We start from the raw sequence: 27,859 nt of genomic DNA, 5'->3' as shown, positions 1-27,859 counted from the left end.
GAGAATAGCTCGATGTTGACTTTTGAGTCACTGTTACACCCCTGGCCCCCTGTATACGCCGATAGATAGAACGGAACGCAACTAAAATCTCAAAGTAAACAACGATATCCTATTTCAACTTGGTTGTTGTGGAAGGACCTCCGCCTCGCCAATTGTAGCCCTATCAATGTAAGTCAGTTAACGTTGGGTTGTCACACTCCAGATCTCGTAAAAGATGTGAATATTTCGTAACGTAACTGTAAAATGTGAACAAGCTGGTGATTTAGTGTACCAGGTAGGCTATTCCCTTGTCAGTCTAGGCTATCATTTATCCTTAGGCGTAAGGTAGGCCTACCAAGTCGTAGGTTAGGCCAGTCTCCAGATGTTTGCGGGTTGACTGTGAACGTAGGGTATGTTACTCATAGGCCCTGTGTATTATTCTCGTCAAACCCAGGCTAGCAGGCTGGGCTGACTAAATCACAATTAGGATTGGCCACCTGAAAGCTAAGCTATGGTTTACCAGACCCCGTGACTCGTAGACCTGATTTTGTAAGTCAGGTGCTGCTTAGGCCTACCTTAAGCCCATTACAACTGTAACGTTATATGTCACTGTCGTAATGGGCCATTATGCAGACAGAAGGGTCACAGCATACTGGGGCGTGTCAACGCTTCTCCCCCCAGTGACATCTGAGGTAAGGTTAGGTTAGGTAAAGGTAGGTCTGGTTAGCTTTATTCCCTCTGAAATGCTTTCTACAGGTAAGGGTAATTCCAAGCCGGCTGTCCGCAGTGAGCTAGACTGTGGCAATTGATGTTTTTCTATGTTATTTTCCTTGCTGAACAAGAATTTAAAGTAATATTTTGTCGGCCGGCTGTAACTAAGCTGTAATTGACCTTTGAGGACTACACGACTTGAATTACCTAACGTGGGGTAGATCTGCGCCAGCATTCCATGGCGAGCCCACCACCCCCTCCATGGCTAATACGGCAAAATTGTAACCAGTAAACACCCTTACAATAAGTTAGGTTGGTATTTTTAGGGGTGTTTCCTGGTTACAATTTTGCCGCATTAGCTATGGGGCGGGGTGGGGGCTCGCCACGGAATGTCAGCTTAGACCTACACTGTCGGTAGTGTAGTCTTCAAAGGTCAATTACAGTTTAGTTACAGCCGGTGGACAAAATATTACTTTAAATTCTTGTAAAGCAAGTAATATAACATAGAAAAACGTCAATTGCCATAGTCTAGCTCACCGCTGACAGTCGGCTTAGAGTTACCCAGGTAAGGGGTAGATAAGCCTTGGCCAAACCATGTGACCCCTCTGCCTACATTGGGTTGATATTGGAGTTTGTTCCTACACAGGTGAAACTGTACTTTGGTAATTCTATATATAAAAGCTCCGTGCCTGTTTTTACCTTTTCAACTGGTTTTTTTTCTACACTTTTAGGGGTTCTGATACTGGCAGTGCATCTGTTTGTTGTCGGCCAAATGGAATGCCCCTTCGCCATGTTTAGTAGTGGCGGGGGCCGTTGGGTACCCATACGTTAACAAGTTGTTGCACTTGCCAGACGGGATATGAACTGTTCGAAACAGACATACCCGTGCTCTGTCTTGTGAAGATCGCATATGGAAACCCCTTGTTGGATGGACTTCAGGGGTTAATTACAGGTTAATTACACTCGAGCGCCAAAAATTAAGGGTAAATTCATAATTAGCAACCAAAAAACTGTAGAAAAAGTTAAGTTAGAAGGCAGTCGCCGACGCAGAGCTACTATATAGTTCTACCTGTACTTGTTCCAACACGATATACAAACCATCGGTCCTTTACATTAGGAATTACTTTCAGGCGTAGGCTGGAAACGGTCCTTTACATTAGGAATTACTTTCAGGCGTAGGCTGGAAATGGCCGTTAAACTCTTGAGCAAGGTGGTTAGGCAGTAACTACTGCCAGGTAGGCGGGGATACCCACCTGCCCGGATGTAAACATTCCAGTTTGCTTTCGGCCGTCATGCGTTGCTAACTTGTTTTTTCATTCTCTCCGCATGGCTGTCGTTAAGCTCTTATTATCCCGTCGGGATCTTTCCGTATTTTTGTTTATATATATACGTGTGTTGGATATTACTACAAACCGACAATTTGTGATAACCTTGCATAAGCCGTCGTTCCCTGCCTGTGTCTTGGGTTTGACGGCCAAGAGTGTAACCGAGTGGTAATACTTCTCTTCCAGCAGCCCTTTACGTAAATACTGAAGGCGCCCCTGTACGTTCGGAGATATAGTTTGGGATGTAATATCTTCACTCCCTTACATTCATCGGGACGTAAGGGTTCGTTCCCTTCTTGGGCTTCCGCCCTCCGTGTATAAGGGCCATCACTAATTCCTTCCTACTTATGCTGAGTGTTGCTCGCCGCCTGCGCTTGGAGAATTATGGGCCGGATGGGAGGTTGCGGGCGTCATCGATAAGTTCCGCTTCCACGGCGCCCTTGGTGGCCTCCCCTCTGTCCTTTTTTCTCTTCCCGTAGGTTCTTCCTACTCCCCTTTAGTAGATCTCTCTCCTTCGCCCTCTTGCTCGCTCGTCGGGCAAAGACCAGGGTCGGGGAGCGATCGGGCGACCTCTTGTAGAGTACCTCCTCCCGCTGCATAGGGCAGTTTCCCTTGTAGCGAGAGGAGTCTCCCTCTACTAATCAATCATCTTTGCTTTTCTTTCAGGTTGACAGTGAGCATCGCAAACACAGCAGTAGTTGGCTGGATATATCAAAGGATATCCCACATGAAGCAGTCCCGACATTCATTCAGTGTTGCATCGCGATCGATCACAATACCTGGTTAGATGACATTTGTCCATGTCGGGATTGTTCTGACTGTTCCCGCCGATGTGGATTGTTCGCTGTCATTGCTGGTTGTGATTGGGAGAATGAATGTGGAGTGACTGGCCTCTCTTCTTTCTCCCCATCCTGGCTCTCTTCCCATGGGCAGGGAGCGGACGTGCCGTTACGTGCTGGATCTGGCGGTCGATGCAGGTAAGCACCCAACGGGAGCTCCCATTCTATTTTCCGTTCAGGTTGATAGAAGCAACCCCACTCCTTCCCCTTGCAAGGTGGGGAAGGAGACCATGACTATAAGACAAACCCAGTGCTTATGATTGCCTTAATGTCACCGACTCCAAGTTCTTCCTAGCCTACTTTGCATGAACTGACGATTCCTCTTTCATGCAAAGGGACCCAGAAGTCTGACAATTGATCTCGCGTTTCTTACAACCTGATCATTTTGTCAGAGGCAGTTTTCCCTCCATCGCTCTATCGACCAGGAAGGGAACACAAGGTGTGGTGAACTCCAGTCAGTTCAGGAGACTCACTTAGATTCCTCCCTCCAACCAGTGAGTCTTCCTAATGTAAAGGACCAACAGTTTGTATATCGTGTTGGAACAAATCACAATTTTTTAAAGTATGGTAAATTGTATTTTTCCTAACTATACAAACCTGAGGTCCTTTACGTTGGATTTCATGCCCACCTCATGCCACCCTTCAATCTGAAACCTGGGCCAAAAGGCAAATTTGAATGTTTACATCCAGGCAGACAGTACTCCCGCCTCCCAGACAGTAGTTAACTGCCTAACCACCTTGTTTGAAAGTTCAACAGGAGTTTCCAGCTATGCTGAAAGTAATTCCTAATGTAAAGGACCTTGGGTTTGTATAGTTAGGAAAAGTACAATTTACTTTAAAAAATTGTGATTTTATCATCAAAATATCATTTGACCCCTGATAAGAAATCCTTCAAAAGATTCATTGTATTCAAAGAAGCAATCACAGCCAAAAGAGCATTGGAAAATAGTAAGGGATAGGAAATTTTTTAGAATAAAAGGCAAAGCCAAACTGTTGCTGGTAAATTGACAATAAAAGATAGACTTCATATGTAGCCTTTACAAGGGATGAAACACCCTGGTTAATGTTTGGGAAAGTATTGAAAAATTGATAGGAATTATCCCTGAGGTATGTAAGGAATTTGCTAGTTAAAGCAAGTCACAAATGCTAGGCTATACTTCTGTTGAAATTTAAGCCTGATGCAAGTGATTTAGTCTACCCCATTTCCCCCAAAAAACTTTCAATAGTGTGAAAGTTTTTATATATGGTAAAGACTCAAAAGTTTAGTAAAAGTGAATTCCTAAAAAGATGCCCTCCTAGAATGTCCTACATTAAAAAACTAAAGGGAGCTAACAGTGATACTGTGTCATTATCTCGTCTCTCTGTAAAAACGTTAAGACAGACTGATTCAGCAACATAATTGCTTTGAATATCAGCATGTTTTTACATCATGCAGTAGTAATAAAAGGTGCCACACTTGCTCTGTAAAGCACAACCTTAGTGAAACCATCCTCAACTCTGTCATGGCACCATCACAAGACAGACAAAGACATAAGCAGTTATTGGCTTCCATGATTGTGGATGGTGATGGTGTGTTGCATAACAATTGTAATAGTGCTTCCTTTCCTTATCTGAAAGACACTTGCTCGATACAGGTGCCTTGCTTTGTGTGCCATTGGTTTTTGACTCATACATCTCCAAGTGTTCTGCTGAACCCTAAAGGCCTATGCAGACATAGGACAATCAGCATCTTGGCCTTCCTCTAAAATAGTAGATCATGTATATACTGTGCTGTATATAAATGACTGGTTCAATTGCAAAGCCATTTTTCATATAGTGAGTGCTCCATCCCAACCAAATGAGTCTCCCATATCTCGCACACACAGTCTATCTACGCACACAGTAAGGTTATTGGGTGAGACATACTTAAGGGGAGCGCACTCTTCGATTTTTGGTGAATATTTTTGAAATTTAAAAAAAATGGTTAAATGGCCGTAAGACATGAGCAACACCTGCGTTATCACGTGACCAAAGCATTTTTTCGAAATATTAAAATTGATGGGGTTTTGGGCCTCCGCCCCCCACATGGTGAGGTAGGGCTGACGTTTGGCTCCTAATGACTATTGTCATTTTTTCCTTTATTCGCCTAATTTATTAATTATTTTGATTTTTATATCACCTTATCTCCTACGTCTGGCAACAACAATGGCTTGTCCCTTGATGAATGCTTGGTCTAAGAGACAGTTGCCGCCAGACGTTGAAAGTGGATGGTGGGCAACTTTTTACTCTGAGCAATTTTTTCGCTATTTGCGGTGTTTTTTGCCATTTTTTTTTTTTTTTTTTTTACATCCAATAACTCTAAATACAATCTATATACTTTCACCTTCAAAAATACGCTCACAGTTGATGAAATGAATAAAAGATGATGAAAAGGGAGTATATGATGACAAGTTCATTATATCTAGATCTCAGTTAGATAGAATAGTGTCGGGTATTAGATGCAAGGTAGGAAATTGCAGGGGTAAAGTTCAGGTCGAAGTCTCTGCCAATAGATGGGATACTGATATTTTAATGAAGTGCCAATCGTGTAGGTTTACGGTTAGTGCCCCAGCATAGCGAATTAGCAATGGAAAATCAGCACCATCAATTGAGTGAGATAAATATTGAGGAAATTGAACACAACTTCGGCTGTGAGAAATTCAACTTACTAACACATCTGTTTGGCACAAGTGAAAGTATAGAGGAAGTTCTTCATTCGAGAGACAAAAAGGCTTGAAAATCAAACTCCAAAGACCAAAAAGACCAAACAAGTGAATAAAAACGACTGAAAATGAGTCAAGAGTATCAGCCTGGTAGCTACTAAACTTTTAGTTTCTTAGTTTCAAACCAGGCAACAATGAGTCAGGTGGTACTTTATTGATACCCTCGCCTCGAGCGAATAATACCCCTTTTTATAGAGGGGGGCCGGGTGTGACCTGGAGCCAGAAATCAACCAAAATAATACTCTTAAGATAAGTTTTTTCCACGAGTGCCAAAAAAACCTCTTGTTGATCTTTACGGTCATTTTTCTCAGTTTTCACTTTTTTGCACTTCAAATGCGAACTACATTTTTATTTTTAGGCCAATTTTAAAGTTAAATATACCATTGGAAAGAGGAAAGAAAGACGAATATTTGTTTGGGGCTAGGTTTTTCCTTAGGTTGACGAGGAACCCGTGATAATCAAATTATACAAATTTGGGGGGGGAATCCTCCCTCGTCCCCATCCAAAAAAAAAAAAGGAAAAGTAGAAAAACTCTTCCCATTTTTTTTTTCCATACTATGATATACTTTCTGCATATGAAGCCGCATTGCAATAGCTCTAAAAATGAAGGGAGGTGAATCATTTTTAATTTTTAAATTTTTTTTTATTTTTTAATAAAATCCAAAATAATCATCCGATCACTCAAATTTTTTCTGGAACATCACCTTATATATATATGTATAACATATAAAAATTTCATAAAAAGCGGGGCATTATTTCCAAGTAAGCGTGCGCTCCCCTTAAGACTCTAGAGGGTACATGCATTGATAGGGTACCTTCTGTCTGTCTGTCAGACAAGACTAATGAACTGGGAACATCCAGTGGACATAGAATGTAGTTATATATATACAATATTATTAATGAGTTTGTATGAAGAAATAATAAGGTTATATAAATAAGCAATTGTGTTTTCTAAAAATAAGATATATATTGTTCTAAGTGTCACCTTATTTATTTTCAGATACAGTATAGAAAACAAGAGGAGTTCTAATAATGTGTCACACAGTATAGAAAACAAGAGGAGTTCTAATAATGTGTCACAGTGATTGCAGTGAAAAATAAGAATTACTTGGAAAATTTAGCCAGTGTTCCGATTAAGAAGCAGCTGCTTTCCCATATGTATACTGAGGTTCAGGCTGTGGTAATATATAAGAGTAATTGTTATGATTTGTTTGTAGCTGATAGTTGAGATTTTAAAAATATAGACATTCATGGAAGGATAAAATTTTGTTTGATGATTTAAAAAAAGAATGATTTTAATAAATTAATATTGGTATGAGAGGTTAATACTGTCATGTATAATGTTATGTGGCTCCGTTAGAGGATCTTGGAGACTGTGACACAGTACCAAGTTTAAAATTTCACATAACTATTGTCCATATAATAAGAAATTTCTTGGATCGAAGAGAAATAGATTTTTTATTGGACACAATACTGTTAAGTAACTCGATATGATTAATAAGCCACTGATTGGTTTTATTACAAAAGCTGTGATTGAATTTGGTTTATGAGCACCTGGTGTTTTTACCTGGAATGTTTAGTGAAGGTTTTGAAGACATGTCTTGAAGATATTGTGAAAGTCTGTATTTAACCTAAATTCATCTCATTTTATTTTCATATATAATGAACAAAGAAATCCTCAGATATTTCTTATATTTCACTTTTTCATGTAATGTTGGTCTTAAACAAATTTTTGGTGGTTGGATTAAGCTTTAATTATTAAGCATGGAACCTGAAGTTAAGGTTACATTGAGTGATGACAATAGTACCATGAATTTTACAGATGGCGCAGATCATACTGATCAGGAAAGTAGAGATGAGTACTGTGATGACATGAACTTACTGCAGCCAGACAGGAAAGACAATCGTTCCAAGTCGTTTACATGTAAAGAATGTGATAAGTCATTTTTTACCAATTGTCATCTTAAAGAGCATATGAGAATTCACTCAGGAGAGAGGCCATTCTGTTGCACTTATTGTGGGAAATCATTTTTAAGAAAAAGTCACCTGAAAGTGCATACGAGAATCCATACCGGAGAAAAGCGGTTTAGCTGTAAGCATTGTGGGAAGAGGTTTAGAGAAAAGAGTTTTTGCACAACACACGAGAAAACTCATGTGGGAGAAAAGCTGTTTACTTGTTGTGAATGTGGAAGAGCATTTAAAGAAGAACAAAGTCTAGCTCTGCATCGTATGAGAATTCATATTGAGGAGAAGCCATTTTTTTGTAAAAATTGTGGAAAGATGTTTAGTGAAGAAAAGTCTCTTGCTAGTCACATGAGAATGCACCGTGATAGACAGTTCTCTTGTCCAGAGTGCGATAAAAAATTTATTGCAAAGAGTCATCTGAATTTGCACTTGAGAATCCACACTGGAGAGAGACCATATCTTTGCCGTGATTGTGGAAAGAAATTCATGCACAGTAATTCTTTTAAAAAACACTTGAAAATTCATTCTGGTAAGAAGCCATTCAATTGTGGAGAATGTGAAAGGAGTTTTCTTCAGAAGCGTGACCTTAGGTTGCATATGAGAACTCACACAGGAGAGAAGCCATTCTCCTGTTTAGAATGTGGCAAAAGTTTTCAAAGAAAAGAGTATTTGAAAATACACTTGAGAATTCACACTGGAGAAAAACCATATCTTTGTACCAAATGTGGAAAGCTTTTTAGTCAGAAATCATCATTGAATGCACATTTGAAACAACTGCACAAAGCAGGTGGAGAAGAGAAATGTAAAATGAGTGACCTAGACAGGAGTCCCATGGTGCCTGTTAATTGTGAAATAGAAGAAATTAATTGTGATATGGTTGACTGTAACTCAGATGAGAAAAGTCAATCTGATTTTGAAGAAGAAAACTATGTAGATGAATGTTTAAGTGAAGAAACAAAGGTGTTTCAGCCTGAAGAAGAAAACTATAAGCCATTAGATGAATGTTTAAGTGAAGAAACAAAGGTATTTGAGCCTGAAGAAGAAAACTATGATAAGCCATTAGATGAATGTTTAAGTGAAGAAACAAAGGTATTTGAGCCTGAAGAAGAAAACTATGATAAGCCATTAGATGAATGTTTAAGTGAAGAAACAAAGGTATTTGAGTCTGAAGAAGAAAACTATGATAAGCCATTAGATGAATGTTTAAGTGAAGAAACAAAGGTATTTCAGCCTGAACTAGTTTGTATTAAAGAAGAGGAATCTTATTAATTTTGATTGGGTTTGCAGTTGTTCAGCAGGTTGTTTTATATACTACAGGCAGTCCCCGGTTAACAGTGGGCTCGGTTAACAGCGATTCGGTTTTATGGGGCTTGTCTAGCGATGAAAATCGGCAATTTTCTGCGCCGAAAATCGCCGATTTCCGCTTATCAGCGCCGGTATATACCTAACAGAGGCGTTGATAACCCCAGAAAATCGCCGAAATCACCGATTTTCGGTTAGCAGCGATTTTCGGTTATCATCACACCCTCAGAAACAGAACCCCGCCGATAACCGTGGACTGCCTCTATATGAAAACTTAGCAGTAAGATCAATTTGGAATTGTTGAGAAATTTAATTGTGCATAGGGTTTCATGTCATCCATCAGGTTTCCTGCATATATAATTAGGCATTGTTACTTTTTTCCATATACTTATCAACAGTAGTTCACTAAGTTCTTGGAAGATGGTGTACACAAGTAGTGCATAGCATTGGCATCACATATCAAAGGTTAAGAACAAAATACCTGGGTACTTTACATTTGTTCCGACACGATATACAAATTGTCGGTCCTTTACATTAGGAATTACTTATGGCGAAGCTGGACACGGCTGTTAAACTCTTGAACAAGGTGGTTAGGCAGTAACTACCACCAGGTAGGCAGGAATACCTGCCTGCCTGGATGTAAACATTCCAGTTTGCTTTCGGCCGTCATGCGTTGCAGATGTGTTTTTGGATCTCTTTGCCCGACTGTTGTTAAGCTCTTTATTATCTCAGTGGGATCTTCCTGTATTTTTGTGTATATATTGCGTACGTTCGGAGATATTAGTTGGGACGTAATATCTCCGCTCCCCCACATTGATCAGGGCGTAAGAGTTCGCTTCCCTTCTTGGGCTCCCGCCCTCCGTGTACAAGGGCATGACTACTTCCTTCCTACTTGTTCTGAGTGTTGTTTTCGCTGCCTGCACTAGAGTTGCAGGCGTTGTCAGTAAGTTCCGCTTCTGTGGTGCCGTTGGTGGCCTCCCCTCCTTCCTTCTCTCTCCCTGTAAGTTCTTCCTTATCTCTCCTTCAATAGAGATCTCTCTCCTTCGTCCTCTTCGCTTGCTCGTCGGGTGAAGACCGGGGGGCGGGGAGGCACGGGCAGTCGGGCGACCTCTTTTAATGGGCTTCTTCTCACTGCATAGGACAGTTCCCCTTGTAGCGAGAGGAGTCTCTCTCTACTACTTTTTCTTTCAGGTTGACAGTGAGCGTTGCAGGTACAGCTGGATATCTCAGGGGATATCTTGCATGAAGGAATCCCGACGTTCATTCAGTGTTGCTTCGGGATCGACCACAGTACCTGGTTGGAATGGCATAGTTCCACATCAGGATCGTTCTAACTCTGTTCCCACCGGTGTGGATCGATCGCTGTCATTGCTGGCCTTCATGTATGCTGTGGCACTGCCTTTGGCATAAATGTGGTCCATCTGCTCCTACTGTTTCCTATCCTGTTGGCTCGACAACAGTCTCCGGGCTGCTCTTCCCAGTCTAATGCCGCAGCCATCCTGATCATTCCTGTCCCTGCTGGTGACTTTCATGTGACGTTCCTGGCCATTGCTGTAGCTCCTGCCTTCCAAACCGCTTCCGTAGCTCCTGCATCGGCTGTCCTGATCATGCCTGCTGCTTCTCTTGGTGGTCGTGTCCCTGGCCGCTTCCGTTGTGATCCTGCCTAGCTGCCCCGGAGGTTACGATGTTTCGTGTCCACCATCCTGTAGAAGATGTGGGAGTGAAGGTGAAGGAAGTTGCCCTGTGGAAGTAGCCACTGTCTTCTTCAACTTAACTTTGATTTCGTCCTCTGCTGCCTCTTCCCTTCATCTCCCGAAGTTCGAGGGTGTCCCAGGAACCGGATAGACCTCCATCAGCCAAAGGAGAGGAAGGCTACTTCTTTCCCCTTGATGCCCTTGGACATCTAGGGACTGACTCCTTCCAAGTTGGCTTTGGGTCTCTTGTTGGCTCTTCCCAACCTTCGGGTTAGGGAACCGATTCACATACCCCAGGGTTTTGTGTTTTGGGAGCCACGGACACACAGACCTCGGTTTGCGATCCTGTTCCCAGTCCTAGAGGTTCTGCCTCGTAAGACGGGGGCTGCTTCAGGCGCTCATTTGCGAGCCGCTTTGAGTGCTCGACATTCTGTGGAAGATTGAGTATCCCAATCTGGTCTGGAGAGTACTCTCCCCGATCCAGTTCAGGAGCAGTGCGAGAGAAAGGGCCGAGGCACCCAGGTGTCTCAGCTCTTTCTGCCAGCACTATAAGTGCTCCCCGAGTGCTTACCAGTGCTCATTTGGGTTCCCAGCCTGGTGTCTCGATCCTGTCGGTTTGAACACCAGAAGAAGCAGGGAAGAGATTCCTTTCGGGAGTCCTGCAGGACTTCTAAGGGACTGACTCTCTTCTGGGAGACAAGTTTCTCTCGTTGGCTCTTCCTGCCCTGAGGGCGTTATTCTCTGGAGTCTCGCGTTTCAGGGGCCGCGAGAATGCAGCCCTGAGAGGCCGCACCCTTGTTGCCAGTCTTAGAAGTCTGTGTCTAAGATTGGTTCGATTTCTTAGGAAACCGAAAGCAGCCACTCCCGACTTTTGGGAGCCTCCTAGGTCGCTTAAATTCTGTGAATCACGAGCGCTTTCCTGACAAGAGGCACCCAGGTGTCTCGATACTGCCCACTAGCTGCTTCGGTTGCTTGGCCAGGTTTCATCCTTGTGTCTTGAACCTTAGGGTTCGAGCATGCAGGATAGCAGGCACAGAATTCCCCTTTAAACCTTCTTCTTGAGGGGCCTTAGCCTCGAAGGAGTTTAGAGTTCGGGAAACTAGCGCTAGTTCATGGCAGACGAGTTCCACCCTGGCCAGTTCCAATTGTGTTCCCTCAATCGGCTCTCTCAGCTTGCTCGCCCCGCCCATCCCCTGGTCGCATTTGTGAGACTGACTCGGCTCAGCTTGCCCCACCTGCCTCCCAGTCCATCATATACCACCCAGTCTGGATTGTGTTTGCATGATTGGCTCGGCCCTGCTCGGTTTTTCTGAATAGGATTTTCGGCTCTGTCGAGTGAACTCTGCCCTTCCCAGGAAAGCGCTTTGCCACAGCACAAGCGCCTTTCTTCCCCCGTGTGACAATAATCTTCTTTGGTTGATTATCACTCACAGTCTGCCTCTCCTGCTGGTCTTACTGGCAGGACAGGTAGGGTATTCTTTCTCCTCACCTGTTCTCTTTTCTTACCTCGGAGGGTCTTGCCGACTGCAGGTTGTTCTGACTGCTTCACCCGGACTGGGTTCTCTCTCAGTTTCCCTGTGCCGTGAATGGTATTCTCTTCCGCAAGGAGAGGCGGCGATCTTGGAGGGCACCTGCTGGTTTCCTCTAGGCAGTCTCCTGATGGATCCATGATCCTATGCTTTAGGCTTTCTCCCCTCGGATACAACCATTCCTGGAAAGAACCCTGCCTTCTGGAAACTGGTCCTGTCCAGGGGTGGGTCTTCCTATATCAGATGGCAATCTGTGGGCAATTATGGTGTTAAGAAGAAGGACTTTGTCCTAATTCGGATCTCCGGTTTCGTAAGTCCCGAGTTGGCTCGACCCTTAGGAACGAACCTTCACTTGGTTCTGCCTTTCTGTCTCTGAGATTTGCCAGATACCGCAGTAATCAAAGTTCGTACCAGGGCACTGCCTTGTCCTTTGGACAATGGCCAAGACCTCTGGGTCTTAGTCATTTTGGTTGACCTGGAGTTCAAGCCAGCCCCCCTGAACTCCTAAGAAGTCCCAGGCTTCGGAAGAAGATTGCGGAACACATAGCCCTCTTCTTCCCTTCTGGGAAAGTGCCCATAACTGTGTCTCTTTCCACCCTCTTTTCCATAAGGGAGGAGGGTGGAAGGGAAGAGAGAAAGAAGTATCGACCGGGAAGAAGTTCTCCTATTGCAGATGCCTGGATGAAATGATACTTGTTGATTCTCTGGAGTGGCAGTGACATTGCCGAGATCTTGGAATGGATTCCTTCAGGATAAGTATCTATTTCCCTTGGGTCTCGGCAATTCTTTTCATCAACTTCCATCCTGCTTCCTCTCCCATGCTCCCTATTCGGGAAATGCTATCCCAGCTAGAGCTAATCATCTCGGTATTGTCTCATCTTGCAGAAGCTTCCCCATGGTGGAGAATGGAGGTCTGCTTCCATTCCTCCATCTTTCTTTCCTCTTCGAAATATGAGGAAAGAGTTAGGCTAATGCTTGATTGAAGGAACCTCTTAATATACTTGCATATTTCCCTCACATTATGACTATAAGACAAACCCCAAAGCTTGTATTTGCCTTAATGTCACTGGCTTTGAAGTTCTTCTTAGCCTACTTTGCCTGAAGTGACACTTCCTTATTCAGGCAAAGGGACCTAGAAGTCTGACAATTGACCTCGCATTTCTTACAACCCGATCATTTTGTCAGAGGCAGTTTTCCCTTCCTCACTTTATTGACCAGGAAGGGAACACAAGGTGTGGTGAACTCCAGTCAGTTCATAGAGACTACTCAGATTCCTCCCACCAACCAGTGAGTCTTCCTAAGTAAAGGACTGATGGTTTGTATATCATGTTGGAACAAATCACAATTTTTTAAGTAAATTGTATTTTTCCTAACTATACAAATCTGAGATCCTTTACATTTCATGCCCACCTCATGCCACCCCTCAATCTGACACCTGGACCAAAAGGCAAATTGGAATGTTTACATCCGAGCAGGCTGTACTCCCACCTCCCTGACGGTAGTTAACTGCCTAATCACCTTGTTCGGAAGTTGAACGGCTGTTTCCAGCTTCACTGAAAGTAATTCATAATGTAAAGGACCTCAGGTTTGTATAGTTAGGAAAAATACAATTTACTTTAAAAAATTGTGATATTTGAGTCTTATGAAAAGAACCCAGACAAACTTCTGACCTTGGACAAAGAAGTGACAAAGAAACAAAGAGACAAAGAGATGATAGGCAAAGAAACTTTAGAGAAGGTGATTGGGGATTCGAAAGTTTTCTATAGGAGTCTGTTGTCATCCCCAAAGCAACTAGAGTATCATCATCGATCTCAGTCACATGAACACATTCCAAGAGTTGACACCCTTCTGGACGTGCATCAAGCCATTTGTAAGGACAACTCTCTTGAATCCATAGATCTCAGGGATGCATATTTTCAGTCATGTGCAGCCTTCCTCTTGGGCATTTCTTTTCTTTGTTTGGCATAGCAAGATCTACCAGTTCAGGACTTTATGCCTCAGACTAGCAGCAGCCCTTCAGGTGTTGACCATGGAACTTGCCCAAGTTGCCATTTTGAGTCCTCAGTGTGATCAGATTTTTGAGGTACTTGACAATTGGCTAGTGATGACTTCATCTCTTTAGAAACTTCTCAAGCACCTGAAAGTTCTCTTCATTCTGTGTTGTGCTTGAGTCTGATTGTCAGCTGAGAAAAATTGGATTTAAAACATCAAAGATGACATTGGATCTCTGGTTTCAGCATCTCCTGTGGACATAGTCAAGGGGTTCCTGGCCCATGACAGTTGGCCAACAAGGGCTTCATCTCTTTAGAAACTTCTCAAGCACCTGTAAATTCTCTTCACTGTGTGTTGTACTTTAGTCTGATCTTCAACTAAGAAAAATTGGATTTAAAACCATCAAAGATGACAGTGTATCTCTCAGGATACAGCATCCCTATAGGTTTGAGTCTCTGTGGACACAGTCAGGGGGCTGCTGTCCCTTTTGCAGGAGATCAGAAGACCAGAGATTGCTCCTTAGCAGTGTTTTGGAGCTGAAGGTTGTCTCCCTCACCTTCCAGGAATTCTAAGGCCCTTTGTTTAGCAAGACAGCGTTACTGTGTCAGACAGTTCTATGACCAAGGCTTAACCTGAGAACTGTGGCTTACTTGAGAAATGGGGGAGGGAGCAGATCTCGGGCAGTATGTCTGGGTAATGCAGATCTTGCTATAGGTAGGTAGAAGAGAGGAATATAACTGTGATTGCGAGGATGTCCATCCCAAAGTCACTAAGAGAGTGCTCCCTATCCGTCTTTTAGAGCAGGAGGTTGTTCTCCCACCTTAAGGAGTTCTAAGGTCAATTGTTCAGCAAGACAGAGGTAGCCTTGTCAGACGGTTTTACGACCATGGTTTAAGGTGAGAACCATGACTTACCTGAGAAATGAAGAGAGGAAAATAACTGTGATTGTGAGGTATGTTCCAGGGAAAAGCAGTGTATTGGCAAGCTTTCAAAGCAGATGGGATCCTCCCTGCAGAATGTTCTCTTCATCCTAGAGTTTGCAAGAAGTTAGGAAGACTGAGGCACTCCACTAGTGAACCTGTTTGCTTTCAGCTTGAACAGCAAGATACCTAGGGAAGCATGACATTTATGGTATCCTGGAATGGTCTGGAAAATTATGCTTTTTCTTACTTTTGCTAATCAGAAGGTGGTGGCCAAGATCTTCAAAAGGTACTGATATTCTGTGGGCCCTGTCATCTTGGGACAAGCCTTTGCATCAACCTCACTTCAAACAATTCCATGAAAATCTGCACCAGCTCTGCTTTCATACTTGGAGAATTTTAAGAGGGAATTTCTGAGCAAGGTAGCTAGATATTGTGAACTTGACTAGATTCTTCACCACAAAGCTTTACTAGATCAAGTGGAGAATTTTCTGTATCAGGTTCAGCAAGGCAGATTAATCCTAGCAAGCCACTTTTCGGCAGGTGGTAGGTTTTCTACATTGCAGTATGTGAAAAAGTCATGAAAGTTGTCTGTGTCGGCAGTTAAGGGTGAGATTTGGTGCAAACGTTTGAGAGCAGAGGTTTGGTTCATAGCTTCATCAAGTTGGTCTTGGAGTATCTGTTAGACCCAGTATGTGAGCCCCTGAGCCAATATCCTATAGAAGCATGACATTTAGTTTTATGCATCAAGTGAGAAGGGTGAGATCTAAGGTATTTTAAGCAATATCTCACATCCTAGTGGCTGGGGAGCATAGGCTTCTCTGTACTGTACAGGCAGTCCCTGGTTATCAGCGGGGTTCCATTTCCGACCGTGACGACAACCAAAAATCGCCGCTAACCGAAAATCAGCGATAATAGCACTGATCCCTGGTTACCGGCGCCGATAACCGGTGATCAGCACCGCTGATAAGAGGCAATCGGCGCCAATAACCGGTTATCAGCGACGAAAATCTGGTTATCGTCATCACTAGACAAGCGCCATAAAACTGGATCGCTGGTAACCGAGGCTGTCGATAACCGGGGACTGCATAAGGGTTCTTAGCCGAGATAGACAACATCCTCCTAATGTCAGCCAGTTATGGCTGTAAAAACAGTCTGAGAAAGACTAAATGTTTTATTAAGTGAGGTTCGTGTTTGTTCCTAGCATCTGGCATGTCAAAGGTTGAAGTTGGTAAGAATACCATTTCTCTTTGGTTGAGAAGTGTGAATTGGGATGCATATGTGAATACTCCAGAGGTCCAGGATTCCAAGGTCATAGTCAATGGTCATGAGGTTAGGGCTATTTCAATATCCTTAACCTTCAAGAGGGACATGAAGGTGGGAGGTATTCTAAATTTTGCCTCTTTGAGGTCTCCCATCATGAATTTTGTCAAGTTTCATCTAAGACACCTATCTCATGACTATCTAAACTTTTATTTCATTGTTGTGGTGGTGTCTGAAAACCAGATATTAATTATTCCTGAAGGGCGTACAGTCTCTTTTCTGTCTTTTCTTTTCCTCACGTTCCTCATAACTATTCTTTTCTCACATTCCTCATAACTATTTTTCCTCACATTCCACATAACTATTCCTTTTATGTGCAAACACCTCTGGGGTAATTCTGGTTTGCCATAGTGAAGGTTAAGTTGATATATTTGTTTGCCCAATCTGAGAAACCAGGCCAGCTGCATGACTCCTTGTTAGCCTAAAAAACTTGTCTGCATCACATTCACTCAGGAGATTGCTTTTCCAGTGTTCAAGTTACAAAATTCAGTCCACAAGAATTTTGCCTTTCTAATTTGCTGATCAGGCTCATGTAAACTAATGGGTTTTATGCTGAAACAAATGAATTTTTCTTTTGCAAATACAATCAAATCAACGAGTTTTAATACAGCGCAACCCTCTCACATTGTGGCAAGTCCAGACAGCACAGGGAAATGACTTACCACTGTGGTGGTGCTGGGGTTTCTGTGTACTTGGACAGCTAAGGGATTCTTCTTCATTCTATGGTATCTCTTGAAGCCCAGTGGCGATTCTAGGGGGCCAGGGGGCCATGGCCCCAGTTTTTTGGCTGGCCCCCAGCTTGGCCCCCCCAGTTTTTGTTTCCATATCCTAATTCTAAATAAGCTTAGTTTAGGCATATATAATAATATAATATATAATATAAATATATACCTTATAAATTATACAGTATACTATATATACACTCAAATATCCCATCCTATCACAATAACTAGACGTAATCACAAAAAAAAAAAAATGGTAACGTTGCTACTGAGGGATTCAGAACCGATGAAGCACGGTTTTTCAGCAACAACTTTTTATCAAAGCATCGGATAAAGCTGAAAGTTGGCAAGTGTATATTTTATAACCCTACCTAATTTTTGCAAGTATTATTTAGAGCCTAAGTTCGATAGTTTTGATATTTATAGAGTAAAATGAAGTCACCGATGCGGGACCGAGAAAATCACAGACAAGGATTCTAAAACAATTCGTGATTTAAACATATGACGTCAGCAGGCTCGCCCATCCACCAGGTAGGCGGTGAATGGATATGCTTAAATGCTTAAAGAATTTAGGCTTCGACAAATTCGATAATGGCCAGCAGGATATGGAATTGTCCCCGTGGTTGCAAGACTGCATTTGTGCTCTGGCTTACCACTTTGTATTGAAGCGAGAAGACCTGTGGCAAGATTTACTCTAGTGTGAATAGGTAATTATTTCCCAAAAGTGCGGGCAGGAGCTGTTAGACAACACGTCATTTTGAGGAAGAGTACTTGAAATCGGACATTATCCATGAGAGCGTGGGACCAGTCATTATTGATCTCATAAGCTGATGAAAACGTGGATGATGACCTCCTCCTCGAGAGTGACGATGAAGACATTTTGTAAATTAATTATGTATAGTGTTAGATGTTTTATTTGTACCTCTAAAACATATCTATTAAAACACAGTGATTATAACAATATGTTCCTCATTCAAACTGATTTCAATATATTTTCCTTTCCATGCATATCAATATAAATCGTGTTACATTTGATTGATATTGAAGCAGGTAAATAATAGCTTGAGCTTGCCCTCAAAATCTTGACTCCTACCAGTACCTTTTATTTGCAGAGTAGTATACAAGCGCTGTTTAGGTGTTATATGATATAAATAAAAAACCAAGAAAAATAACAATGGGTTACATTAACTGAAATAAAACAATGGCGTTGACTTTACAACTCTAACAATTGAGGGAAATGAGGCATCATTGCTTTTCATTTAAATTCTACTTAGTGACCGCTCCTGACATGCTGCAAACAGAAGGCTATAGTGTCAAAACCTGAGATAAACCAAATGGATTGTCTTTTTGTATTCCCGCCCTGAATAGATGTAGATCTAACAAATGAGCTATAGACTGGTTCATTATGTGGATGAACTACTTGCACTGAATTATTTGTAAAGTAGAAACAATACTGAATATCAAGAAAATGGAAGAAATCCAAGCTAACAACTTAGTCCTAACAACTGCTGTGGAAGTTGCAATGAAACCTCCACAAAATAATAATAATAATAATAATGATAATAATAATAATAATAATAATAATAATAATAATAAAATTATTGAGAATGATAATGCTATCAAGGGACGATGACAAATCCTGCTCGCCATGCTGAAGCCTTGTATGGGTATTAAAAGGCCAAGAGAGACAAACCCAATTGATGTCGTTGCCTCCTGCCTGGAGTAACTATGTAGGCGATGACATATCTTCGAGGTACATGCTCATTGCGTGCAATTCACCTGCTGATGCAATAAGGAAGTAGACAAAGCTCCACCTACATGGGATATTTGAGGGAAAGTGAGCAAACCTTCCCTTTTTCTTGGTCTTGGGTGCTAATATCAATTAGTGAATATGCCATCCCAGAGCCACAGTGAAGAGACGTTTTCCCCATATGTAAACTTCTCTTCACTGTGGTGGAGCCTATGACGTCATAGGTTAACGTCATTATTGTGTTCAAAAACCTGCGATTTTGACAGAAACCCACTTTTACTCTGGTAAGTACCAGAACTATTGAACTTAGGTAGTAAATAACACTTGCAATAATTAGGTAGGGTTATAAAATATACACTTGCCAACTTTCACCTTTATCCGATGCTTTGATAAAAGGTGTTAAAAACCGTGTTTCATCGGCTCTGAATCCCTTTAGTAGATTAAAATTATTGGAATTTTTTTACACCTCCGTCCTCCTCCCCTTGTGTGTGTGTGACGAATCAGACGCATGCTGATGTTTCACGTCCATGTATGATGTGATGATGTGATCAGTACATGTAGTCTGTTTTGTGAGACTGTGAGCCGGTCAAGTCAGTTTTTATGATTAGTGTCTTATTGAGTGTCTAAAGCATAATTATTTGTGCATAAGTGCATTTGAGCATAAGTGGTATTCATTATTTTTCTGGTCTCAACAAAGTGGGAGTAGACTAGTGGCTATGAGATATTCGATCTTTATGTACAGTATGTGGGTGTTTCACATAAAAGCGGATACGAAAATAGAGTAAAAAATAATTATACGAAATCTTAGAAAAGAATGAGAAGAATCTGACAGGCGGGTGTAAAGTAGCAAACAATGTACACTAATTTTTTTGTTATATGATGTAGGTCTATATCCCAACTCAAGTTTTAACCCTTCAACCCAGTGTTAACCTTTTCACAAACAGATCTGACAAAAGCCAAATATAAATATTGTCGTTAGCCATATTTGAAAGAAAATAACTAAATAGGCCAAAATACAAGTAGCTGGTGAGTCGGTGACAATTAACCCCATTTTATTTTTACATAGAAAACACTTCCTATAATAATAAAAATCGTCTAATTGTATCATAATTTTTGTGATTTGTGAATGTTGGCAGTGATAGTGTAGGCCTATATGTGCATATATTTATTATACTGTATACATGTTATACACACACACACACACACACACACATATATATATATATGTGTGTGGGAGTGTGTGTGTGTGTGTGTGTGTGTGTATGTGTGTGTGTGACAGTGTGTGTGTGTGTGCATGCTGTCATCATCTTCCAGTCGGTAGTCGGCCAAAACCGCAAATTTTATCACATTTTTCTGTGGTGACAGGTGTGTTGTGTTAATTGTGAATTACGTGATTATTTATTTATTTAATTTTTTTTTTTTTTTTTTTTTTTTTTTCAGAACTTACTATCACAGATAATTTTATTGTACTATAGACAATCATGGATAAATTTGTAATTAAAAACGCAGTGAATGTGATGCACCATTGACAGTAAACCTTGAATCTGATAAACCTGCTAAGAAGTCAGAGGGAGACTGTGATCGTGAAAGTATTGGCAATCCTGCAAGATCAAGTTCACATGATCATCCAACAAAGAAACAGAAAAAGGAAGATTCTGCACCAGCTGACATTTCTCAATCTGCTTCTGAGAATCCTATTCAGGTACGCTTAAAAGAGTATCCAAGGCATAGTGAAGGAAAGTCTCATGCTCGGTCTTTTGTGGGGGCTTTGTTCGACAAATATGAATGGGCTGAATATTCTAAAGAACGAGATGCAATGTTCTGTTTTGCATGCAGGCACTTTGCTCCACCAACATATGGCAATGCAGATGAAGCATTCATAAAGAGTGGCTTTAGACGATGGAAGAAAGCACATGGAAAAGATGGTGCCATCGAAAAGCACATTTCCTCACAGTGCCACAAAACTTCTTTGTATTGCATGGGCGGACTATCAACGAAATAAAGCTGATAAAACATCAATTGCTCAGTGTATAAGTGAGGCATACCAGAAGAAAGTTCGTGAAAATCGTCATTACATAAAGACATTAGGTGAAATAATCCTGTTGACTGTAACACAAGACATTTTCGCAGAGAGGACATAGAGAAGGTGATGATGAACTGAATCCAGGAAATGTTTGTAAGATTCTCAGATTCACTGCTAAACGTGATCCTATTATAGCTGATAGAGTAGAAAGTGGTCCAAAAATGAAAAATACACTTGTTCTGCAATACAGAATGAGATGATTGACACACTTGCATGTATGGTGAAGGAAGAAATTGCAGAAAAAGTTAGGTCATGTCATTACTTTTCTGTTCAAGCTGATGAAGCCAAGGATGTTAGTAAGGCAGAGCAGTTGGCATTAGTTATTAGATTTTATGATGAAATAGCAAATTGTATTCAGGAGTGCTTCATTTCTTTCACTCAGATGGACTTGTTGGATGCTGCCTCTATCACAGATATTATTTTGAAGAGTTTGGATAAACTGGGGTTGGATTACAAATCTTCTCTTGTAGGATTAGGATTTGATGGGGCATCAGTGATGAGTGGAGGGATTAGTGGTGTTCAGAAACGAATTCGTGATAAAGCTCCTTTTGCATATTATATACACTGCTATGGACACAGGCTCAATTTAGTGTTGATAAATGTTGCAAAGTATGTACCCCAAGCTGCTGAATTCTTTAGTTTGCTTGAAGAACTCTATATCTTTGCTAGTAACTCGGTAGTTCATGAGAAATTCATTTTGATACAGCGTGAAATGTTGCCTGAAGAACAAGTATGAGAACTGCAGCATCTCAGTGACACAAGGTGGTGGTGTCGGGCCACTGCGTGTGAAAATGCTCTACTCCGTCTGGAATGCATAATGAGACTTTTGAAGGAAATTTCTGAAGATGACATTGGTGCCCGAGCTGTATCCATTCGTCTTGGTTTGCTTGCCCAGATTGATGCAGAGTTTGTTTACTTATTGCAATTTTTCACAGATATTCTTGGAAAAGTTAATAAAGTGTCTACACAGCTACAGGATAAACAAGCAGACCTAGGAAAAGCAGCAAATCTAATTTCGTCACTCCATGAACATTTAGTTAATGCACGCAACTCTGACTTGAATGACCATTACTCTGAGAAGGTTAATGAACTCTGCAGGAAATGCTGCATTACACCAACAACAAGAAAACGGGTAAAGAAACCTCGTAAGCTTGATGGATTTATCGTGTTTTGAAACAAGTGGTCAAGGATCTTCTGTTCCATGTCATGTGCAACACATCAGGATTTTCTATGAAGTCCTAGACTGCTTAATTAGTGAATTAGACCGTCGTTTCTCCAAAGAGTCAAATGCAATTTTCTGTGGTATTTCAGCTCTCTGTCCTGGAGGACAGACATTCTTGTTAGAAGAAGACTTGAAGGCATATGCAATGGCATACTCGGTCAGTCAAAATGATTTACAATATGAGATCCCTCTGGTGAAGAAATTACTCACGAAAGAGCCAATACAGCCTACATCCATTACACAATTCCTGTCATTCCTTAGTCCTTATAAGGCTGCATTTGACTGTTTGTACAAACTATTGTTAATATCTGTCACTCTTCCTGTTACCAGTGCTTTTGTGAGAGAAGTTTTTCAAAAATGAAATTAGTGAAAACATTTCTCAGAAATTCCATGACCAGTGCTAGATTGAGTAATATCGCATTACTGTCCATTGAAAGTGCACGTGCCGAGGGAATTGATTTAGACTGTTTTGTTGATGAATTTGATAGCCGGCATGATAATCGTATAATTAAGCTGCACTAAATATACGTACTATACTCTACTTCACCTCAGGAAAGGGAAACTCGCCCTGTTGGCAACACTGCATTACTTCATGCATGCTTGCATGGGGTTTTAATATCAACATAATATTTACATTACATTCATAACTCATGATTCATTTTTGTTTTGAAGATAGTTTTTATGAATTTTTGAAGTAGGCTACTTAGGTTTGTCCTTTCAACATAATTATGTAGAAAGTAAAAGTGGTTGCCTAGCAACGGTGTTACCAGCAGGGTGATTTTCACTTTCCTGAGGTGAACTCTACTCGACTATACTAGCCTATATGAAAATCATGTCATTCCCACAGCATGCCATTGCATGATTGCTCATGCCTTGTGTCTCAGTATTTTTTTATCTAGATTACATACGTTGCACGAGGTCATAGTTTTATTGTTGATATAGTCATATAGGCCAATAGCGATATAGTCACTCATAACATTTTGTGGACCTATTATGCTGTACATAAGTGCTATGCAATTATAGGTGCAGTCACGTTAAAAAGTCTGACCAAGGGTCAGGTTGTCAATCCGAAGAACTTAGTAAAATCAAACACCAAAATAATTTCCTTTATTTGTAGTTTATAATGAAAAATGGTTAATTATAAGGATTCACAGATGATTTATAGTAATAAAAAGTACTGAAATGTCAAGCAAATCACTGTTTGTTAAGTGACACGCCTACAGTTTGCCAATGGAGATTTTCTCTGCTATTTCATTATTGTGTATGAAGGGCAGTCGAAACTCTTATCCCGGACTTACAAACATTATTAAATTTTACAAGACAATTGTCAATTGGCCATATTATTTAACTACTGCATACGGTATCAAAACAGACATCTATCCCACCTATATAGTTTCCCTCATATCGAAAATTCAAGGAATACATGCTATATTCAGGTGTCCAACTGTACATTGGAGAAACATTGCCATATTTTTTGCGATTTTGTTAAAAATATATTGCAAGAAATACATATATTTTTTTTTAAATAATACGAATAACCTCCATTATCATAATGTTTGTGTAGGCATACATGTATATGTTTTACAAATGCAAGTTATGAAAGTAATGAGGTGTTATTATTGTCATTTGTTATTTCATTAATGACATAATATTGTCTTCAGAGTGCCATGAAAATGCACATAGAACATCTACTTTTCAAAAAATTTGTGATCATATACTACATATATAGCATTTTGCAATATTTCTTGTCATATGTTTTGAATACATAGATTGCAACATGATTTTTGCAAAACCTTTTTTCAGAAATTTTTGTTAATGCTATAGCTAAGCATTCTCAACAAGAGCTGGGGGGGCGGGGGGATATGAAAGTCTACATTTGGTTGTTAAACACTGTATGATACAAAGTGGCTTATTCATCAGTAGTTACATTTGCACATACATACCATATTCCTTAGGGATGTCATAACTACATGACTTCAGTTGTAAATAGATTATGGAACTTACCTTTAGAGTTTGCTACAGGTTTACTGTATTCTTACAGTTAGTCCCGTGGTTATGTATAGCATTTAAGATAGTTATAAACGGAAAAGAATATTTATATAGTAAATGCTTCATGAACAGAAGTAGTTGTGTACTTATATTCATTACCTTGTAAATTATTGTACTGTATGTAGCCAATGTGCAGTAAATTTTTTTAATTAGCTGTGCTTTTATTTAACCATGAAAATGTTTCACTGTTAAAAGTTCTAACCAGTAATTTTTTATTATTGGTACTGTATGTGCATTCTAACAGATATTGTTCGAGTTTTGATTCCAACAGTCCTGAAGAGTTATTAGGCATTGCGAGGCAAAGTTACAGAGTCCTTGAATTAGTATCGCTGAAGTGGCAAATATGGAAAAATATTTTTTGACGAACCCTTAGTCAGGTTTATGTTTTTCCTTTGTGCATAATGCACAACAGTCACCAAGTTGCGAGAGTGGGATGCATGCCATTATGAACAATAGTATTGGGGAAAAATCATTAATCGGTCTGAGTGTCTCATGTTAAAATATGGTTATAATCAAAGTGATGGTAACCCTCTACTATATGGCCTTATAGTAGCATATCTTTTGGCTATCTGTAAAACTGGATACAATCTTCTAACACACTTAGAATATTGAAAAAAAAAAAGTCTGAAATTTAATTAAGAAATATGTCTGCAATTATTAAGGAATCTTTGAAAAATATATTTGGGGGAAGTAGGATTACATTTCAGTTTTTTTCAACCCACACCATGCTGCTGTAAACCAATGTACAGTATCTTTTTTGTCGAATGTGACTGAATATCTAACTATATACTTACAGGACCAAGAGAAACAAATATTTTAAAAAATTAAACCTTTTCAGATAAAGTTCTTCATACAGCACAGGACAGAAGAGTGACCATTCACATGAACTAAGGACCCATCGGTTGGTACAGTACTAACTACTTTCCTTATGTGTAGACCACCTGCAAAGCAGTATAAATGAATAACTGTGATATGGGCACTTCATAAATGATTAGTGGGTTTGAACAAAAAATTATTCTATTTTATATGCTTAATTTTTTTTTCTGAAACCCATCAGTTGTTTGTCGTAATTGCAACTTGGTGGGGGGGTAAAGAAATTTGAGTCCTGCCTTTGTTGCAAGGGTCCAGTTGATCCAGAACACTTTTGAGACAGTATGAATCAGGAACCAAAATTTCGGGATAAAATAATTATTTAAGCAAGACCTAGATGCATATATTCCTTGGAAAATGCGATGAATCTCCCGCTGCCCAGTGAGGTCAGACATCCTTTGAAGCATAACATCTGAGATAAAAGTTGGCAAATGTGGCACCTCCAAGTACTACATTGAAAATGGATGAAACTTTAGTCATTATTGTAAAGGCCAAGGAAGTGGAGATGGACTGGATCTTGTGGATACTTATTTCTTACTTGAATAGCCTTGCCTTTTGATATGTTCACATATGCTGAAAGAATCATTTGTCTTTAAATAAAAAATGCACAGCATTCTTTAACATATGCTTCTTTTGCTGACCTGAGAACCAGAAAACAAGGGGTCATTACCTGATAAACACGACTATATTAATCACAATTTAAGGGATATTATTATCTTTATCAAATCTTGAAACAATATAACAATATACAACACTTACCAGAAAGAACAAACAGATATTCTTTTGATTGCTTAGGGAACTTGCAGTTTAAAAGTGCAGTTCTTTTACTTCTTACAATACTGATTGGTCTGAGAGCTAGTAGTAAGTCCAAGCAGTCAATAAGCAAGCATTAAAAGGCCTATCCATACCCTAGTCCAACTACAAGTCAGCAGCATTCATGATTTTTTTTTTTATTCTGACAGCTTTACCTACTGTGGTGTGCAAAAGCTTATTGTGCTACCTTGTAAATTCTGTAATATTCTAGCTCCTCACTTTTTTGGGTTTTTTTTTTAGTCTTCCATCTCTACTACAAAGGTATGTAAATTGCTACAAAGTATACAACTGGACTATACTTGTATGTTATATGAGAAAATATGTAAGACGAGTAATAAAAAAAAAAATTATAACAAAGAATTACACATTTGCAAGTTACATGGACATCAAGATTCTACTGAGTAGCATGGGGTGAAGTTAACTAAACTTTTTTATACTATGGTTTTACATGTTTTCTAATTTTTCTAGACTCACATACAAAGCCGAGGGGCTCCCTCTTCTTAATCAGTACACACACACTTGTTCCACTTTCAAGTGTAATTGCTCTTCTCTGCACTACACCTCTGACCCATTGCAAGTCATAAACAGTGGAAATACCAGTGCCATAAAGATAACACTGTTAAATGAAACCCCATGCTCTAATTTTTCAAGTTCCACTGTGTTTAATTGACATTTGACAACAGTATCATCATCAACAGCATGCATTGTATACATTTAAAAGCATGCCAGTAATAATTAGCACTGACCATCACTACCACTAAACTGGTTTTGCAGCTGCAGTAATTTATAAGTGCACTTCCATAATTATAAACAAATTAAGATGTTTCAAAATATTTTCCAAAATTTTTGTGCTTGTATTTTTAATCCATATGTATATACAGGCAGTTCCCGGTTTTCGACGGGTTCAGCTTACGACGTTCGAAGGTTACGACGCTTTTCAAATATATTCATCAGAAATTATTTCCCGGTTTACGACGCATGTTCCAGGGTTACGACGCGTCATACGCCGATCCGACAGAAGAAATAATGGCTCCAAAACGGCAGAATAATAAAAATTTTGAGTTTTTTTTATGAAAAACTCAATAAAAATGCAGTTTACATCGTTTTCAATGCACCCAAAGCATTAAAAGTAAGGTTTTCTTAGGATTTTTGACGATTTTTCGGTTTACAACGATTTTCGGTTTATGACGCGGCGTAAAAATGGAACCCCGTCGTAAACCGGGGACTGCCTGTACTGTATTAAAAGTCAAGTCAAGACAAATCAGTGATACATTTGAAAACTAATCCACTACCATCCAGTAAATAAAATGAGCTAAGATGCATAATAAATACGAAATTATATCATACAAACTTCATACATTTTCAGTCATTATGATTATTTCTCATAATCATGAACATATGATACAGCTTTGCCTGGTGGGAAGATATACCATTCACTGCTTTATAGCCAAAAGCTAAATGTAACAAAATAAAGAGAAGATATACTGAATTAACAGCATAATCCATTGGAAGGGACATAGTTCCAGGTACAACTAACAAGAACATAAGTAAAGGCAATTGTAGTAGTAGAGTCAGCAGCCAACTTCCAGCCAGTTCCGGCACCTAAAATGAATTAAGTTATTTTAAGTTATGTTACATAAAACTGTTTGAACAGAGAACAAATATTATTTTTTTATAAGTTTTTCATGTAAACCCATAATCATATACAGTATATATCTGTCATGTCCCAGATGTTTCTAGGCTCACTAGTCTTGTCTGTCAGACAGGAAGTACACTATTTACATCCACCATCTGGATATAAAGGTGTCTTGACCAATAATTTCATGTAAACTGTGTGTAAGGCAGTGAGAGACTTGTAGGGCTGGGAGGAAGGCACTCATTACTTGAATAACAGGTTTGCATGAAAACAACTTCTACAGTCAACCCCCGGTACTCAGGGGGGTTAGGGACCACAACCACATGCAATAAGTTAGAACCCCTCTCTAATAATGCTTATAACTGCCTATTATAATAGTTCAAACAGCAAATAC

At 40.1% G+C, this 27,859-nt stretch overlaps 2 protein-coding genes and 1 long non-coding RNA gene across 7 annotated transcripts in view; 2 read left to right on the top strand and 1 right to left on the bottom strand.

The window, feature by feature from the left end:
- Nucleotides 1–9,389, top strand: LOC136828644 (gastrula zinc finger protein XlCGF57.1-like). Of its 2 annotated transcripts, XM_067086684.1 has the most exons (3): nt 23–168; nt 6,596–6,775; nt 7,418–9,389. In XM_067086684.1, exon 3 carries the CDS (start codon nt 7,468–7,470, stop codon nt 8,827–8,829), a length of 1,362 nt encoding a protein of 453 aa, XP_066942785.1. In that variant the 5' UTR covers nt 23–168; nt 6,596–6,775; nt 7,418–7,467; the 3' UTR covers nt 8,830–9,389. The 2 variants fall into 2 exon arrangements, with proteins under 2 accessions (XP_066942784.1, XP_066942785.1); XM_067086683.1 differs by having other exon boundaries at nt 1–168; nt 6,596–9,389.
- Nucleotides 1–24,298, top strand: LOC136828647 (uncharacterized). The gene is made up of 2 exons (XR_010850164.1): nt 1–94; nt 20,233–24,298. It is a non-coding gene; the product is annotated as an uncharacterized lncRNA (long non-coding RNA).
- LOC136828646 (transmembrane protein 17B-like) overlaps nt 23,190–27,859 on the bottom strand; it is a 30,402-nt gene continuing 25,732 nt past the window's right edge. For 3 of the 4 annotated variants that reach the window (XM_067086685.1, XM_067086686.1, XM_067086687.1), the window contains exon 5: nt 23,190–27,431. In XM_067086685.1, coding sequence (XP_066942786.1) covers nt 27,192–27,431 — 240 coding nt within the window. In that variant the 3' untranslated portion in view covers nt 23,190–27,191. The remainder of the gene's footprint in view (nt 27,432–27,859) is intronic. The other variant, XM_067086688.1, reaches the window with a different exon arrangement.

Source organism: Macrobrachium rosenbergii, chromosome 43 (assembly GCF_040412425.1).
Source record: "Macrobrachium rosenbergii isolate ZJJX-2024 chromosome 43, ASM4041242v1, whole genome shotgun sequence".
NCBI classification, from domain to species: domain Eukaryota; kingdom Metazoa; phylum Arthropoda; class Malacostraca; order Decapoda; family Palaemonidae; genus Macrobrachium; species Macrobrachium rosenbergii.
This window is presented reverse-complemented; position numbering and strand designations above follow the sequence as displayed.